Below are 19,166 nucleotides of genomic sequence, written 5' to 3'. Positions count from 1 at the left end.
TCAACTCGCCGTGTTTGGAAGAGGAATGCTGCCTATGACCCCAAGAACACTGTCATACATGGAGGTGGAAACATTATACTTTGGGGGGGTTTTCCTGCTAAGGGGACAGGACAACTTCACCGCATCGAAAGGGACGATGGACGGGACCATGTACCATCAAATCTTGGGTGAGAACCTCCTTCCCTCAGCCAGGGCATTGGAAATGGGTCATGGATGGGTATTCCAGCATGACAATGACCCAAAACACACGGCCAAGGCAAGAAAGGAGTTGCTCAAGAAGCAGCACATTAAGGTCCTGGAGTGGCCTAGCCAGTCTCCAGACCTTTATCCCATAGAAAATATGTGGAGGGAGCTGAAGGTTCGACTTACCAAACGTCAGCCTGGAAACCTTTAATGACTTGGAGAGGATCTGCAGAGGACAAAATCCCTCCTGAGATGTGTGAAAACCTGGAGGCCAACTACAAGAAACGTCTGACCTCTGCTTGCCAACAAGGGTTTCTCCACCAAGTATGAAGTCCATGTTTTGTGAAGGGGTCAAATACTTATTTCACTCATTTAAAACGCAAATCAATTTATAACTTTTTTGAAATGCGTTTTTCTGGATATTTTTGTTCTGTCTCTCACTGTTCTAATAAACCGACCAATAAAGTTATAGACTAATCATTTCTTTGTCGGTGGGAAAACTTACAAAATCAGCAGGGGGTCAAATACTCCCCCCCCCTCACTGTATAAGAGGGGTCTTCGAAAAGTTATATATACAGTGGGGATGGAAAGTATTCAGAACCCCTTAAATTTTTCACGCTTTGTTATATTGCAGCCATTTGCTAAAATCATTTAAGTTCATTTTTTTCCTCATTAATGTACACAGAGCACCCCATATTGTACACACAGCACCCCATATTGTACACACAGCACCCCATATTGTACACACAGCACCCCTTATTGTACACACAGCACCCCATATTGTACACACAGCCCCCCATATTGTACACACACAGCACCTCATATTGTACACACAGCACCCCATATTGTACACACAGCCCCCCATATTGTACACACAGCACCCCATATTGTACACACACAGCACCTCATATTGTACACACAGCCCCCCATATTGTACACACAGCACCCCATATTGTACACACAGCGCCCCATATTGTACACACAGCCCCCCATATTGTACACACAGCTCCCCATATTGTACACACAGCTCCCCATATTGTACACACAGCCCCTCATATTGTACACACAGCACCTCATATTGTACACACAGCACCTCATATTGTACACACATCACCTCATATTATACACACAGCACACCATATTGTACACACAGCACCCCATATTGTACACACAGCTCCCCATATTGTACACACAGCCCCCCATATTATACACACAGCACACCATATTGTACACACAGCACCCCATATTGTACACACAGCACCTCATATTGTACACTCAGCACTCCATATTGTACACACAGCACCCCATATTGTACACACAGCACCCCATATTGTACACACAGCACCTCATATTGTACACACAGCACCCCATATTGTACACACAGCACCCCATATTGTACACACAGCACCCCATATTGTACACACAGCACCCCATATTGTACACACAGCGCCCCATATTGTACACACAGCACCCCATATTGTACACACAGCACCTCATATTGTACACACAGCGCCCCATATTGTACACACAGCACCCCATATTGTACACACAGCACCCCATATTGTACACACAGCACCCCATATTGTACACACAGCCCCCCATATTGTACACACAGCACCCCATATTGTACACACAGCACCCCATATTGTACACACAGCACCCCATATTGTACACACAGCCCCCCATATTGTACACACAGCACCCCATATTGACAGAAAAACACAGAATTGTTGACATTTTTGCAGATTTATTAAAAAAGAAAAACTGAAATATCACATGATCCTAAGTATTCAGACCCTTTGCTGTGACACTCATATATATAACTCAGGTGCTGTCCATTTCTTCTGATCATCCTTGAGATGGTTCTACACCTTCATTTGACTCCAGCTGTGTTTGATTATACTGATTGGACTTGATTAGGAAAGCCACACACCTGTCTATATAAGACCTTACAGCTCACAGTGCATGTCAGAGCAAATGAGAATCATGAGGTCAAAGGAACTGCCTGAAGAGCTCAGAGACAGAATTGTGGCAAGGCACAGATCTGGCCAAGGTTACAAAAAAATTTCTGCTGCACTTAAGGTTCCTAAGAGCACAGTGGCCTCCATAATCCTTAAATGGAAGACGTTTGGGACGACCAGAACCCTTCCTAGAGCTGGCCGTCCGGCCAAACGAGCTATCGGGGGAGAAGAGCCTTGGTGAGAGAGGTAAAGAAGAACCCAAAGATCACTGTGGCTGAGCTCCAGAGATGCAGTCGGGAGATGGGAGAAAGTTGTAGAAAGTCAATCATCACTGCAGCCCTCCACCAGTCGGGGCTTTATAGCAGAGTGGCCCGACGGAAGCCTCTCCTCAGTGCAAGACACATGAAAGCCCGCATGGAGTTTGCTAAAAAAACACCTGAAGGACTCCAAGATGGTGAGAAATAAGATTCTCTGGTCTGATGAGACCAAGATAGAACTTTTTGGCCTTAATTTTAAGCGGCATGTGTGGAGAAAACCAGGCACTGCTCATCACCTGTCCAATACAGTCCCAACAGTGAAGCATGGTGGTGGCAGCATCATGCTGTGGGGGTGTTTTTCAGCTGCAGGGACAGGACGACTGTTTACAATCGAGGGAGAGATGAATGCGGCCAAGTACAGGGATATCCTGGACGAAAACCTTCTCCAGAGTGCTCAGGACCTCAGACTGGGCCGAAGGTTTACCTTCCAACAAGACAATGACCCTAAGCACACAGCTAAAATAACGAAGGAGTGGCTTCACAACAACTCCGTGACTGTTCTTGAATGGCCCAGCCAGAGCCCTGACTTAAACCTAATTGAGCATCTCTGGAGAGACCTAAAAATGGCCGTCCACCAACGTTTACCATCCAACCTGACAGAACTGGAGAGGATCTGCAAGGAGGAATGGCAGAGGATCCCCAAATCCAGGTGTGAAAAACTTGTTGCATCTTTCCCAAAAAGACTCATCAAAAGGGGCTTCTACTAAATACTGAGCAAAGGGTCTGAATACTTAGGACCATGTGATATTTCAGTTTTTCTTTTTTAATAAATCTGCAAAAATGTCAACAATTCTGTGTTTTTCTGTCAATATGGGGTGCTGTGTGTACAATATGGGGGGCTGTGTGTACAATATGGGGTGATGTGTGTACAATATGGGGTGATGTGTGTACAATATGGGGTGATGTGTGTACAATATGGGGTGCTGTGTGTACAATATGGGGGCCTGTGTGTACAATATGGGGTGATGTGTGTACAATATGGGGTGCTGTGTGTACAATATGGGGGCCTGTGTGTACAATATGGGGTGCTGTGTGTACAATATGGGGGCTGTGTGTACAATATGGGGTGATGTGTGTACAATATGGGGGGCTGTGTGTACAATATGGGGGGCTGTGTGTACAATATGGGGGGCTGTGTGTACAATATGGGGTGATGTGTGTACAATATGGGGGGCTGTGTGTACAATATGGGGTGCTGTGTGTACAATATGGGGGGCTGTGTGTACAATATGGAATGCTGTGTGTACAATATGGGGCGCTGTGTGTACAATATGGGGGGCTGTGTGTACAATATGGGGTGATGTGTGTACAATATGGGGTGATGTGTGTACAATATGGGGGGCTGTGTGTACAGTATGGGGGGCTGTGTGTACAATATGAGGTGCTGTGTGTACAATATGGGGGGCTGTGTGTACAATATGAGGTGCTGTGTGTACAATATGAGGTGCTGTGTGTACAATATGGGGAGCTGTGTGTACAATATGGGGAGCTGTGTGTACAATATGGGGGGCTGTGTGTACAATATGGAGTGCTGTGTGTACAATATGGGGTGCTGTGTGTACAATATGGGGTGCTGTGTGTACAATATGGGGTGCTGTGTGTACAATATGGGGGGCTGTGTGTACAATATGGGGGTGCTGTGTGTACAATATGGAGTGCTGTGTGTACAATATGGGGTGCTGTGTGTACAATATGGGGTGCTGTGTGTACAATATGGGGAGCTGTGTGTACAATATGGGGTGATGTGTGTACAATATGGGGTGCTGTGTGTACAATATGGGGTGCTTTGTGTACAATATGGGGTGCTGTGTGTACAATATGGGGGGCTGTGTGTACAATATGGGGTGCTGTGTGTACAATATGGGGTGCTGTGTGTACAATATGGGGGGCTGTGTGTACAATATGGGGTGTTGTGTGTACAATATGGGGTGCTGTGTGTACAATATGGGGGGCTGTGTGTACAATATGGGGTGCTGTGTGTACAATATGGGGTGCTGTGTGTACAATATGGGGTGCTGTGTGTACAATATGGGGTGCTGTGTGTACAATATGGGGTGCTGTGTGTACATTAATGAGGAAAAAAAAGAACTTAAATGATTTTAGCAAATGGCTGCAATATAAAAAAGAGTGAAAAATTTAAGGGGGGTCTGAATTCTTTCCGTCCCGACTGTATGTATGTGTGTGTATGTATATGTGTATATATATATATAAGTTTGGGGGTTCTAAGTAATTTTCTAGCAAAAAAATACTGATTTTAACTTGTAAAAAAAAGTTCTAGAAAAGGTCCGGTCCTGAGTTCTGTGATTTCAACAAAGTCCAGTCAATGGTCATAAGATGGATCAGAAACAAGGAGAGGGGCACCTCTGACAATGTATCAAAAACACTTTATAGTAAAAACAATATCCACTCACATGGAAGTAAATGGCGTTGCGATCCAAGCCTCGTTTTGGCTCCCACGCCGCACGGCCGTCCTCCATCTTTTGCGGTGACCAGACGGGAGTTCTGAAGCTGCAGCGGTGTTACTCCGCAAGGACCCGACGTCTCACCGCTCTCGTCGACCCTGGGATTTGACGTGCTGCTTCCTGCCAGCTAGAAGAAGACTCTCCGCTACCTGTAGTCCCACCTGCTCATCCCAGAGTTGTACCCAACGCCATTTACTTCCACCTGAGTGGATGTTTGTTTTTACAATAAAGTGTTTTTGATATACTCTCCTCTTCTTGTTTCTCTCCTGGAATTTGCTTCTGGTCTCCTCTGGTGGCAGCCCTGACCGACTCACCTAATCTTTCTTCTCTGATATCTGCCTTTTGGACTATTATGGACCATATATGAGTAATATTGAAGTAACTGAGCATTGCGCCTTTTTACTTGTTAAATAAGATAGATCAGTGTTGTCTCTCATAAAGTACAAATCTTGGCTGATGGTCTTGAAAATCTTGGAGGAGAACCTTCTTCCCTCAGCCAGAACACCGAAGATGGGTCGTGGATGGGTCTTCCAGCATGACAATGACCCAAAACACAAGGCCAAGGCAACAAAGGAGTGTCTCGAGAAGAAGCAGATGAAGGTCCTGGAGTGGCCTAGACAGTCTCCAGGCCTTAATCCTATAGGAAATTTACGGAGGGATCCGAAACTTTGAGTTGCAAGAGACAGCTGAGAAACCTTAAGGATTTAGAGGAGATCTGTAAAGAAGAGTGGACCAAAATCCCTCCTGAGATGTGTGCAAACCTGGTCACCAACTACAAGAAACGTCTGACCTCTGTGATCGCCAACAAGGGTTTCTCCACCAAGTACCAAGTCATGTTTTGCTTGGGGCTTCAAATACTTATTTTACTCACTGAACTGCAACTCCATTTATAACATTTGTATCATATGTTTTTTTCTGGATTTTTGGTTGATATTCTGTCTCTACCATATAAAATACACCTATGATAAAAATTATAGACCCTTCATTTCTTTGTAAGTGGGCAAAACTTACACCATCTGCAGGAGATCGAATTATTATCCCCCCCCCCCCATGTATTCTGCTTGTCTACAAGCTAAACTACTCTACCATAGGGCGATAACATCAGCCTGCTATTAGCCAGGATGTACATCTGCTTAAGTGTTCAAATTAGGTGAGCCTGGAATCTGGAGTGTTTTATGAATGGTATTAACCACTTCAGGACCACCTCATAGCAGATTTAGCAGACTTCTCACCTGTGCAGGATCATGTATATTTATGTGATTCTGCACTTCCGCCTGCAGGGGGCGCGTGCACGCCACTTCTGCTGGAATTAAACCCAGCAGAAGCTGATCTGCAAGGGGCCGGGCACTGGATGTCCGCCGGCACCCGCCGAGCGCCGGTAAAACACACAGAACAGAGGTCTGCCTATGTAAACAAGGCAGATCTCCGTTCTGACAGGGGGAAAGAGATGGATTTTGTGTTCCTGCAAAGCAGGGAATAAAATCCATCAGTTCCCTTAGTAAAAGGGCCAAACACTGTACACATAAACACTGGCTAGGCACACATTTAATCCTTTGATCGCCCCTGATGTTTAACTCCTTCCCAGCCAGTGTCATTAGTACAGTGACAGTGCATAGTATTAGCATTGATCGCTGTATTAGTGTCAATGGTTCCCAAAAAGTGTCAGTTACCATGGAAAATTTTTATTTTTATTCTATTGCTCATATATATACGTATACACACTATATTACCAAAAGTATTGGGACGCCTGCCTTTACATAAACTTTAATGGCATCCCAGTCTTAGTCCGTAGTTTTCAATATTGGGTTGGCCCACCGTTTGCAGCTATAACAGCTTCAACTCTTCTGGGAAGGCTGTCCACAAGGTTTAGGAGTGTGTTTATGGGAATGTTTGACCATTCTTCCAGAAGAGCATTTGTGAGGTCAGGTACTGATGTTGGACGAGAAGGCCTGGCTTGCAGTCTAATTCATCCCTAAGGTGTTCTATTGGGTTGAGGTCAGGACCAGTCAAGTTCCTCCACCTCAAACTCACTCATCCATGTCTTTATGGACCTTGGTTTGTGCACTGGTCCAAATCATTTGGTGGAGGGGGATTATGGTGTGGGGTTGTTTTTCAGGGGTTGGGCTTGGCCCCTTTAGTTCCAGTGAAGGGAACTCTTAAGGTGTCAGCATACCAAGACATTTTGGACAATTTCATGCTCCCAACTTTGTGGGAACAGTTTGGGGGCGGCCCCTTCTTGTTCCAACATGACTGCGCACCAGTGCACAATGCAAGTACCATAAAGACATGGATGAGAGAGTTTGAGGTGCAGAAACTTGACTGGCCTGCACAGAGTCCTGACCTCAACCTGATAGAACACCTTTGGGGTGAATTAAAGCGGAGACTGCGAGCCAGGCCTTCTCGTCCAACATCCGTGCCTGACCTCACAAATGCGCTTCTGGAAGAATGGTCAAACATTCCCATAGACACCCTCCTAAACCTTGTGGACGGCCTTCCCAGAAGAGTTGAAGCTGTTATAGCTGCAAAGGGCGGAGCCAACTCGATATTGAACCCTACGGACTAAGACTGGGATGCCATTAAATTTCATGTGTGTGTAAAGGCAGGCGCCCCAATACTTTTGGTAATATAGTGTACAGTATATCCCTGTTATTAGTTGTAAGTGCTTCTTGTATGTTTTACATTTTAATATTTCATAATTCTTAAAATAAAAGAATGCGAAGAAAAAAGTGTCAGAATGTCCGCTGCAATATCGCAGTCCCGCAATAAAGTCGCTGATCGCCGCTCGTGCTAGTATAAACAAAAAAATATATATACATTTCAATAAATATATCTCATAGTTTGTAGACGCTGTAATGTTCATGTAAACCAATCAATATATATACGCTTATTGGGATTTTTTTTTTTTTTTACCAAAAATATGTAGCAAAATACATATTGGCCTAAATTGATGAAGAAATTCGATTTTTTTTTTCATTTTGATCGTATGTTTTATAGCAGAAAGCCAAAAAAAAATTTTTTTTTTTAATTTTCCATCTTTTTTTGTTTGTTTATAGAGCTAAAAATAAAAAACGCAGAGGTGATCAAACACCACCAAAAGAAAGCTCTATTTGTGTTGGGGGGGGGGGGACATCAATTTTATTTGGGTACAAAGTCGCACGACCGTGCAATTGTCAGTTAAAAGTAACGCAGCGCCGTATTGGCAAAAAAAAAAAAATGGCCTGGTCATGAAGGGGGTAAATCTTCCGGAGGTCACGTGGTTAAAACACCAGACTTGTCCTGGAGTAATGTCCCTGGGGGGGGGGGGGATATGGGATCTGTTCCATGACGCCTCTACAGACAAAATGCAATTTGAGTCTATCCTGTGTTGCAACCTGGCGAGTCTTCCCATAATAAGTAGCCTGGTGCTCCCAACTCAATTCGAAGACAATGGTGTGTATTGGTCCGGCAATGCCCGCTGAAATGTACCCATCCCCCCCCCCGCCGCCATACATTATAACCCGGATCTGTGGGGCTAGTAGGATTCCCACTCCCCCTCCCTTCCGTCCATTGGGTCTGGGGGAGTGAGTCTAAAGAAGGCCACCATGGGGAGAGGGCAGCAGGAGAAGTAGTGTCAGATTCATGAAGTCAGGTTTCAGTAATGGTGAGTAGATTAAATGAGTTAGCGATAAAGAGGTCATGGAGAGAAGTGAGTTTGTTGCAGACAGAGCGGGCATTCCAAAGGATAGGCAGGATGGTATATAGAATAGGATATAATATAGGATAGGCAGGATGGTATATAGAATAGGATATAATATAGGATAGGAAGGATGGTATATAGAATAGGATATAATATAGGATAGGAAGGATGGTATATAGAATAGGATATAATATAGGATAGGAAGGATGGTATATAGAATAGGATATAATATAGGATAGGAAGGATGGTATATAGAATAGGATATAATATAGGATAGGAAGGATTCTCTTCACACAATGTTTTTTTACTCACAAATCAGATTTCATACATTGGTGGATAATGAGTGACATGAAGAAATGGGACGATCGTCTTTTCATGGTTGAAGACAATGGTGTGTATTGGACCGGCAATGAGAGCCAAAATGTACCCATCCCCCCACCATACATTATAACCCGGATCTGGTGCATCAATGACAATTCTGAGAGTCACATCATTTTCATTCTTTATTTTACTCCTTTATGTGACATTTAATAGAGAACGTTCCATGGAATCCACTTCTCTTCTCTTCATTGCAAGCCTGGTACGCTTGCAATACCGCTGTTAAAGCCTGGAAAGCGCGGTCTGCGGGGGGGTCTGACGGGTGGTCTGCGGGGGGGTCTGACGGGTGGTCTGCGGGGGGGTTTGCCAGCGCGTCTCACCCTCGAAATCTGAAGGAGAAAGTGAGATTTCCCAATAATTACATTAGAATTTGGATTTACATTCGGGGGGGGAGGGGCCCGGGAATGTCACCACCCTGTTGAAAAAAAAAAAAGGGTTTTGCCACCAAGTCATGGGATCAAATACTTATTTCACTCAATAAAATGCGAATCAATTTATAACTTTTTTTGAAATGCGTTTTTCTGGATTTTTTTGTTGCTGTTATTCTGTCTCTCGCTGTTAAAAATAAACCGACCTTCCTACTAAGACCTCGGGGTAACCTGGATTTATACTTCCATTTAGGGCCGAAAAACAACTAATCGATAATGAAAATAGTTTTCAACTATTTTTCATAATCGATTAATCGGCCAGCCGATTAGTTGGCCTGCATACAGAATGCATTACTTGTTTACATATCAGGAAATACAGTGCAGCGCACACACAGCTCAGTACACCATCCATGCATGTCAGTAAGTGCCTGAGAACCCTGAGAACATGTGAATGGTGTGAGGAGCAATGCCTCATGGGACATGTAGTCCTGGGCAGGAAGTGAGTTGGTTCTAAAGGCAGATTTTTTTTTTTAACCTTGCTATAGGGACCAGGGCCATCTTTAAGGCAGGGCAAAAGGGGCAGCCGCCCTGGGCCCTGTCATTGTTGTGGGGCCCAAAGCAGCTGCCTCATCCTTGCCAACTATCCCAGTTTAAATTCCCTTGTCCCTTGAGTTTTAGTCCCGTGCTGTGTCCTGATATCTCAGTGTGAAGTGCTGCTACTAATGCTGCCCAGCTCTGCCCTATTGTTGTGTACAGATGACTCACCTGCAGACCCTGTGTTTACATGTAAATTACCGGCATTCATATGTAAATGCTGCGGAATTCATATGTAAATAGCGTCAGTCAGTCGGCGGCATTGATATGTAAATAAAGGCGGCATTCATATGTACATCATGCCCCCCTGCAGTGAGGGGATGATGTGCTGTAACCTCTAGCAACCAATCAGTGAGAAGTATTACTGTACAGTAATCTCTAGCAACCAATTAACAAGCAGAAATCATTTGCTGTAGCCTCTAGCAACTAATCAGTGAGTCGTAATGTGTGCTGTAACCTCTAGCAACCAGTCAGTAAGCAGTAATGATACACTGTAACCTCTAGCAACCAGTCAGTAAGCAGTAATGATACACTGTAACCTCTAGCAACCAGTCAGTAAGCAGTATCAATACACTGTAACCTCTAGTAAGCAGTAATGATATGCTGTAACCTCTAGCAACCAGTCAGTAAGCAGTAATGATACACTGCAACCTCTAGCAACCAGTCAGTAAGCAGTAATGGTACACTGTAACCTCTAGCAACCAGTCAGTAAGCAGTAACTATACACTGTAACCTCTAGCAACCAGTCAGTAAGCAGTAACGATACAGTGTAACCTCTAGCAACCAGTCAGTAAGCAGTAACGATATGCTGTAACCTCTAGCAACCAGTCAGTAAGCAGTAATGATATGCCGTAACCGCTGGCAATTGCTGTCTGATCTGATACAGTAAACTGATTTTAAGTCTAGCTATTTATTGTATGTCTCAGAGCAGGTGGGGAGTGAAATTGCATGGGGGGAGGGGGGCCCAAAAAAAAAATCAATATTACAGACGGCCCTGATAGGGACACTCTATATACTATACTTTGCAGCTTGCTATTGGGGCACTCTGAAGGCAGGAGGAGCCAGAAGCGTCGGTGGGGGGACCCTAGAAGAGGAGGATCGGGGCTGCTCTGTGCAAAACCATTACACAGAGGAGGTAAGTATAACATGTTTGTTGTTTTTTTCTGTTTTTTTTTATCACTTTTAAGACTGTGTGTGGGGAAGATCAGCATCTGAACCCAGAGAAGGTGGGGGGCTGATAGACTGGAGGTAATAGAAGGCATTACATTTAAAGTAAACTTTTACCATTATTGTGCCTTATATTTAACAAAGCCTGCTGCTGCTGCTACTAAACGTCTCAGGCCTGGTTCACACTGATGCGTTATTTGGTGCTTTTTTGCAGAAAACGCACTGCAGTTCTTTGAACATGGCTACCTATGGAACACGTTCACGCCGCTGCTTATTTGGAAAGGGTCAGGGACTTTTTTTCAAACGCAAAACGGTGCTTTTTGTTTTTTTTGGTTCGATAGCGTTCAATGGAGAAGCTGCAGAAAAGCATGTAGTGCGTTTTTGCAGCGATTTTTTTTTTTTTTTTATCTGCCCAACAACAAATCGGCCAATAAAGAAGAGGGGGGTTTCTGGAGGTAGGGACTTTCAGGAAGCCATGGCCTGGTAAGGTCATGAGTATCCATCCCATTTGCATCAAGAAAAAAGGTATTTATTTACAAATTGGCCAAAAAAAAAGCATAAAAAATGCATCCGATTAATCGAAACCATAATCGGCCAACTAATCGATTATGGAAATAATCGCTAGTTGCAGCCCTACTCCCATTCTCTGCATTCATGGAATGTGTTTATTATTACCATGTAATACCCCGGGGACCCCCGACTACCTCTCATTTCTTTCTTCTCTATCTATTTTTTCTCCTACGTAAAATTATTTTTTCTTTTATCTTTTTTCTCGCTTCTACTTTTTCCCCCCTATTCTCTCTCCTCTTTCAATTTACTCTTTATATAGTTCTTGTAGCAGAACTTTTATTTCCTTGGTTATCATTATACCAACTGTACATCGTTCCAATATGTAGTATAAGATTTTTATATTTTAGATTCTATAATAAATTATTTATTTTTTTATTTTTTATTTATTTTTTTATTTAAAAACTATACTCTTGATGATAATTAAGACCTTTTTTTTTTTTTTTTTTTTTAATCTGAGGTCATCTTATACTAACCCGGTCTAAGTTGGTTTTATCCTCTTTTATACAATGTATGAGGCAATCTTTTGAGTAGATTACGATCCATGCTAAAATTGTTTTAGTTAAACTACTTTTAGGCATCTTTATTGGGCAAAAATAGATCGAATCCAAAATACAGTTACATCAGAGGTGGATGGCACAGGGAAAATTGCTAACGCGTTTCACATGAACTGATGCTTACTCATAGCTCAGCTATGTGAAACGCGTTAGCGATTTTCCCTGTGCCATCCACCTCTGAAGTAACTGTATTTTGGATTTTATCTATTTTTGTCCAATAAAGATGCCTTTCTTCATTGAGTGCGGCTGTCCAGGATCCTTTTCCTCTTCTAGCATATATGTGATCTTTTCTTTTGCTGCCACCATATGTACTTATGTATACTAAGGCGCCTTTCACACGGACGGCTATTCTGCCGCAGTTAAAAGCATGTTTTTTTTTTTCTGTGAAATTCAAGACTCCAGGCATTGTGATCAGCTGCATTTGTACAGTGCGATTAGCTGCGTTTACACGCGGTTGCGTTTAGCTGCGGTTTGCCATTTCCATAGCAACCCGACAGGGTACCGACTCGTATTGAACGGGGATCCGACTTGGACCTCCGCCAATGCCAGGCACTGTGTTTGGTATAAATCATGAGAGGGAACTCCACGCCACATTTTAAATAAAAAACCGGCATGGGTTCCCCTCCAGGAGCATACCAGGCCCTTCGGTCTGGTATGGATTTTAAGGGGAACCCCTAAGCCAAAAAACAGCGTGGGGGGTCCCCCTCAAGGTCCATACAAAACCCTTATCCGAACACGCAGCCCGGCCGGTCGGGAAAGGGGGTGGGGACGAGCAAGCGCCCCCCCTCCTGAACCGTACCAGGCCGCATGCCCTCAACATGGGGGGGTTGGTGCTTTGGGGCAGGGGGGTGCCCCACCCCAAAGCACCTCGTCCCCATGTTGATGACAAAGGCCTCTTCCCGACAACCCTGGCCGTTGGTTGTCGGGGTCTGCAGGCGGGGGACTTATCGGAATCCAGGAGCCCCCTTTAATGAGGGGGCCCCCAGATCCCGGCCCCCCACCCTATGTGAATGAGTATGGGGTACATCGTACCCCTACCCATTCACTGGGGGGAAAAAGTGTTAATAAAAAAAAACACAGTAGACAGGTTTTTAAAGTGATTTATTAGGCAGCTCTGGGGGTCTTCTTCCAACTTCGGTGGTCTTCTTCCAACTTCGGGGTCTCTCAGGCCTCTTCTCCCTCTCTCCGGTGTTGTCTCCGCGCTCTCTGGTTCTTCTCCGGTGCCTTCTTCCTTCTGCCGGGCTCCTCCGCTATCTTCTGCTCTTTTGCCGCTCTTTTGCTAGCGCAGGAGCCCGGTCTTCTGTGACGTCTTCTTCTCTCTTCTCTTCCTGAGATGTTGACACGACGTTCCCTCTCGCTGTAATGCCGTGAGCGAGGTCCGCAACGAAATATATAGGCATGGGGCGTGGCCACCGGGTGATGTCAACCGGTGACCCCGCCCCCTTATGATGTCACAGTCCCGGGACATGCACGGCATTACAGCGAGAGGGAGCGTCGTGTCAACATCTCAGGAAGAGAAGAGGGAAGAAGATGTCACAGAAGACCGGGCTTCTCGGCTAGCAAAAGAGCAGAAGATAGCGGAGGAGCCCGGCAGAAGGAAGAAGGCACCGGAGAAGAACCAGAGAGCACGGAGACGACACTGGAGAGAGGGAAGAGGCCTGAGGGATCCCCGAAGTTGGAAGAAGACCCCCAGAGCTGCCTAATAAATCACTTTAAAAACCTGTCTACTGTGTTTTTTTTATTGACACTCCCCCCCCCGGTGAATGGGTAAGGGTACGATGTACCCCCATACTCATTCACATAGGGTGGGGGGGCCGGTATCTGGGGGCCCCCTTATTAAAGGGGGCTCCTGGATTCCGATAAGCCCCCCGCCTGCAGACCCCGACAACCAACGGCCAGGGTTGTCGGGAAGAGGCCCTTGTCATCAACATGGGGACGAGGTGCTTTGGGGTGGGGAGCCCGCCTGGGCGCCCCCCTGCCCTAAAGCACCAACCCCCCCATGTTAAGGGCATGAGGCCTGGTACAGTTCAGGAGGGGGGGGCACTCGCTCATCCCCACCCCCTTTCCTGACCGACCGGGCTGCGTGCTCGGATAAGGGTCTGGTATGGACTTTGAGGAGGACCCCCAAGAGGAGGGAGCAGAGTCCTCCAGCAGTACAGAGTATTTCAGGAGAGGAGGGTTATAGAGGAAGGAGCAGAGTCCTCCTCCTCCAGCAGTGCGGAGTATTTCAGGAGAGGAGAGTTAGAGGAAGGAGCAGAGTCCCCCAGCAGTGCAGAGTATTTTAGGAGAGGAGAGTTATAAAGGAAGGAGCAGAGTCCTCCAGCAGAGCAGAGTATTTCAGGAGAGGAGAGTTATAGAGGAAGGAGCAGAGTCCTCCAGCAGTGCAGAGTATTTCAGGAGAGGAGAATTAGAGGAAGGGGCAGAGTCCTCCAGCAGTGCAGAGTATTTCAGGAGAGGAGAATTAGAGGAAGGGGCAGAGTCCTCCAGCAGAGCAGAGTATTTCAGGAGAGGAGAGTTGGGTAGAGGAAGGAGCAGAGTCCTCCAGCAGAGCAGAGTATTTCAGGAGAGGAGAGTTATAGAGGAAGGAGCAGAGTCCTCCCGCAGTGCAGAGTATTTCAGGAGAGGAGAGTCATAGAGGAAGGAGCAGAGTCCTCCAGCAGTGCAGAATATTTCAGGAGAGGAGAGTTATAGAGGGAGGAGCAGAGTCCTCCAGCAGGGGGTGAGGATGGATTTTGTGTCGGTCACTTACCTTGGTTATGATGTCACACTGCATGTTCTCTTTGCCGGGTGCAGTCAGGTTCAGATCACAGATTTGAACTTCCTGCGTATTCAGATAAAATAACAGATGAATGTCTCTCACCTATACCATAGCACCGATCTTCTAAAACCGACACTCCAAATAATCTGCTGTCTGTGCCCGCCCCTCTCCCAGATCATTGGAAGTCAGTGGAGGGAGGGTACACTGGGAGTGATCATGTGATCAAAGCAGGCCGACCCTCATACTCAGCACTCAAAGAAATTACTATACTGTCACAATATCTACAGGGCAAAAGCAGGCAAGAATATGAATTTAAGTTATCTGAAATCCTGAGAAGTAGATTTCACCGTATAATTAAACTTTAAATAATTTAGTTGGGCCAAACTAGCAAATTAGCTGCATACTGTATGCAAAGTATGACCTCCTGCTGACCATGTAACCCATATGAGTGGCAGCAGGACGGGTGGTTCCTTATTGCCCACACGCCGTACATACAGGGCATCCAGAAAGTATTTACAGAGCTTCACTTTTTCCACATTTTGTGTTACAGCCTTATTCCAAAATGGATTAAATTCAATATTTTCCTCAAAATTCTACAAACAATCCCCCATAATGACAACGGGAAAGAAGTTTGTTTGAAATCTTTGCAAATTAAACAAAAAATCCCATATACATAAGTATCACAGGCTCCTCCCATGTACATAAGTATCACAGGCTCCTCCCATGTACATAAGTATCACAGACTCCTCCCATGTACATAAGTATCACAGACTCCTCCCATGTACATAAGTATCACAGGCTCCTCCCATGTACATAAGTATCACAGGCTCCTCCCATGTACATAAGTATCACAGGCTCCTCCCATGTACATAAGTATCACAGGCTCCTCCCATGTACATAAGTATCACAGGCTCCTCCCATGCACATAAGTATCACAGGCTCCTCCCATGCACATAAGTATCACAGGCTCCTCCCATGTACATAAGTATCACAGGCTCCTCCCATGTACATAAGTATCACAGGCTCCTCCCATGCACATAAGTATCACAGGCTCCTCCCATGTACATAAGTATCACAGGCTCCTCCCATGTACATAAGTATCACAGGCTCCTCCCATGTACATAAGTATCACAGGCTCCTCCCATGTACATAAGTATCACAGCCTCAATACTTTGGTGAAGCTCCTTTGGCACCAATTACAGCCTCAAGTCTTTTTGAGTATGATGCTACAAGCTTGGCACACCTATTTTTGGGCAGTTTCTCCCATTCTTCTTTGCAGGACCTCTCAAGCTCCATCAGGTTGGATGGGGAGTGTCGGTGTACAGCCATTTTCAGATCTCTCCAGAGATGTTCAATCGGGTTCAAGTCTGGGCTCTGGCTGGGCCACTCAAGGACATTCACAGAGTTGTCCCGTAACCAATCCTTTGTTATATTGGCTGTGTGCTTAGGGTCGTTGTCCTGTTGGAAGATGAACCTTCGTACCAGTCTGAGGTCCAGAGCGCTCTGGAGCAGGTTTTCATCAAAGAGGTCTCTGTACATTGCTGCATTCATCTTTCCCTCGATCCTGACTAGTCTCCCAGTTCCTGCCGTTGAAAAACATCCCCACAGCATGATGCCGCCACCACCATGCTTCACTGTAGGGATAGTATTGGCCAGGTGATGAGCGGTGCCTGGTTTCCTCCAGACAAGATGCTTGCCATTCAGGCCAAAGAGTTCAATCTTTGTTTCATCAGACCAGAGAATTTTGTTTCTCATGATCTGAGAGCCCTTCAGATGCCTTTTGGCAAACTCCAGGCGGGGCTGTCGTGTGCCTTTTACTGAGGAGTGACTTCCGTCTGGCCACTCTACCATACAGGCCTGATTGGTTGAGTGCTGTAGAGATGGTTGTTCTTCTGGAAGGTTCTCCTCTCTCCACAGAGAAATGCTGGAGCTCTGTCAGAGTGACCATTGGGTTCTTGGTCACCTCCCTGACTAAGGCTCTTCTCCCCCAATAGCTCAGTTTGGCCGGGCGGCCCGCTCTAGGAAGAGTCCTGGTGGTTCCAAACTTCTTCCATTTAGGGATGATGGAGGCCACTGTGCTCATTGGGACCTTCAATGCTGCAGAAATGTTTCTGTACCCTTCCCCAGATCTGTGCCTCCATACAATCCTGTCTCCGAGGTCTACAGACAATTCCTTGGACTTCATGGCTTGGTTTGCGCTCTGACATGCACTGTTAACTGTGAGACCTTCTATAGACAGGTGTGTGCCTTTCCAAATCATATCCAATCAACTGAATTTACCACAGGGATCAAGCTGACACAAACTATCCAATTCAGAGATACAAAGTGATAATATTGTTACATTGTATTATTCTGTATCATTCATCATCAGAGGAGTGACCTGTCATCTGCATGTGGCTCTCCGTCATAAACAAAGACTTCACATTTCACATGAAATCCTCTCAGATAAAACTCACCCCATCCAGATTAAATTCACACCGCGCTGCGTCACCTCCCTCCGACTTCAGACACCTCGTCTCCATTATTCCAAATCTCAGGATTTCATCCTTTGTTTCCTCCTGGAAGAAGATTTGGAAGATGGAAGGATACAGATAAACTTTTCAGACTTTTTGTCACCTCTAAGTAATCCGGGAATATTGATTTAAAGGAAGTTGGCAGTTTTTGATTAATAAAAAAGAAAAATAAGTCCTTAGATGTGACTTGTAATGTAAATGTAACTATTCCTGATTTTTGGGTGACATTAAAGTGGACCTGTCATCAATCAATCATCACATCTCCCCCCATTACCAAATTATATTGTTATTTATAATCATTAATAAACGTCCTCCAGCCCGGACAGTCTTGATCACACGATGGGAAGTTGGATAAATGGTTCTGTATTTAGGATGTATCTGGTCTATAAACCAGAGGCTCTGGATGGACAGTTGGATAAATGGTTCTACTTTTTCTGAACATTTTTAAGGAATGGACATATTATTACATTTATAGTCATAGTGAAAAATCCTTGAAAGAATACAAATACCCTTGAAGCCCCCCATCCAGTGTATTGCCCTTGAAGCCCCCCATCCAGTGTATTGCCCTTGAAGCCCCCCATCCAGTGTATTGCCCTTGAAGCCCCCCATCCAGTGTATTTCCCTTGAAGCCCCCCATCCAGTGTATTGCCCTTGAAGCCCCCCATCCAGTGTATTGCCCTTGAAGCCCCCCATCCAGTGTATTGCCCTTGAAGGCCCCCCATCCATTGTATTGCCCTTGAAGGCCCCATCCCTCCCTCATGTATTGCCCTGTACTCTACCTGCATAGGTATGGCTGGAAGGTCCTCCAGGGGTTTATAGAAATAGAGGACATCCTCTCTCTGGTTGTAGAGATCCAGGGCCTCTCTGATCCGTTCTTCCTGATCTGGAGACTGAGAGTGAGACACCTCCAATGTGACCGCACAGAGCCATACCACACACTGCCAGATCTTCATCTTGTGTCCTCCGTAATGGTGATTTATGTGTCTGATTCCACCTCTATTTATGGTCCGCACTTCCATCTTCCTCTTTTTTTACAAGTCTTGTGGAATCTGTTTGTACGTTTATTGCTCCATTAATAGCACAAGACACATCTTTCACAACACGTTGTTCCAAAAAGTAAAAAAAAAACCAAAAAACCATACTGCCATTTAAATCAGCGCTCCAACCAGGCTACAAAAATGAAATCCCTGCTAGCAAGGGTCCTCATCACACTGCGGTGACTATCTAAGAAGGGATTTTAGGAGGGATTTCCTCTCACTTCCTGTTGTGGCTACAGGACAGACATTATGACACAGATTGAGTATACCTACTCTATCCAAAATGAAAATAAAAATACTTTTGGCTTTTTTCGATCACCTTCTGGCACAAGTAGTGATTATGCTGCTTCCAGTGGATGAAAGGTTCACGATATCTACTCAAACCTCCAGTGGTCCCAAGCCAAGGGGCGATGTTCTTTCTATGTTGTTCTCAACAAGTTTGTTAGGTACGGACCTGGGCCAACCGCTTAGGGCGGTCTGTGCCCACTTGGTGCCACCATCTGACCCCTGGAAATAGGGGGGGCTGCTCTTCCGGCAATGGGAATTGTAGCCTACAGCAGTGGCCCTGCTTTAGCCAGAAGTTCCTTGCTTTGGTAGATCTAAAGGATGCTGCCTACATGTCCCAATT

The 19,166-nt window shown here is 45.3% G+C and overlaps 1 protein-coding gene across 1 annotated transcript; it reads right to left on the bottom strand.

Annotated features, from left to right (window-relative positions):
- Positions 1-9,092: 9,092 nt before the first annotated feature.
- Positions 9,093-18,542, bottom strand: LOC141146185 (cathelicidin-6-like). The gene is made up of 4 exons (XM_073632918.1): positions 18,281-18,542; positions 17,445-17,546; positions 14,980-15,051; positions 9,093-9,306 (listed from the first exon to the last, which is right to left on the bottom strand). The coding sequence occupies exons 1-4, from the start codon at positions 18,518-18,520 to the stop codon at positions 9,166-9,168; spliced, it is 555 nt and encodes a 184-aa protein (XP_073489019.1). The 5' UTR covers positions 18,521-18,542; the 3' UTR covers positions 9,093-9,165.
- Positions 18,543-19,166: the final 624 nt, after the last annotated feature.

The sequence above is a fragment of the Aquarana catesbeiana genome, linkage group LG05, assembly GCF_042186555.1.
Source record: "Aquarana catesbeiana isolate 2022-GZ linkage group LG05, ASM4218655v1, whole genome shotgun sequence".
Lineage (NCBI taxonomy): Eukaryota > Metazoa > Chordata > Amphibia > Anura > Ranidae > Aquarana > Aquarana catesbeiana.
Note: the sequence above shows the minus strand (reverse complement) of the source record. Positions and strands in the feature narration are given on the sequence as shown.

Coding starts and splice junctions, on each gene's coding strand:
- LOC141146185 (XM_073632918.1), bottom strand. CDS start 18,520: ATGGAAGTGCGGACCATAAATAGAGGTGGAATCAGACACATAAATCAC. Junction 17,547..18,280: donor TTCCAGCCATACCTATGCAG/GTAGAGTACAGG, acceptor ATCTTCTTCCAG/GAGGAAACAAAGGATGAAAT. Junction 15,052..17,444: donor GTGAATTTAATCTGGATGGG/GTGAGTTTTATC, acceptor CTGAATACGCAG/GAAGTTCAAATCTGTGATCT.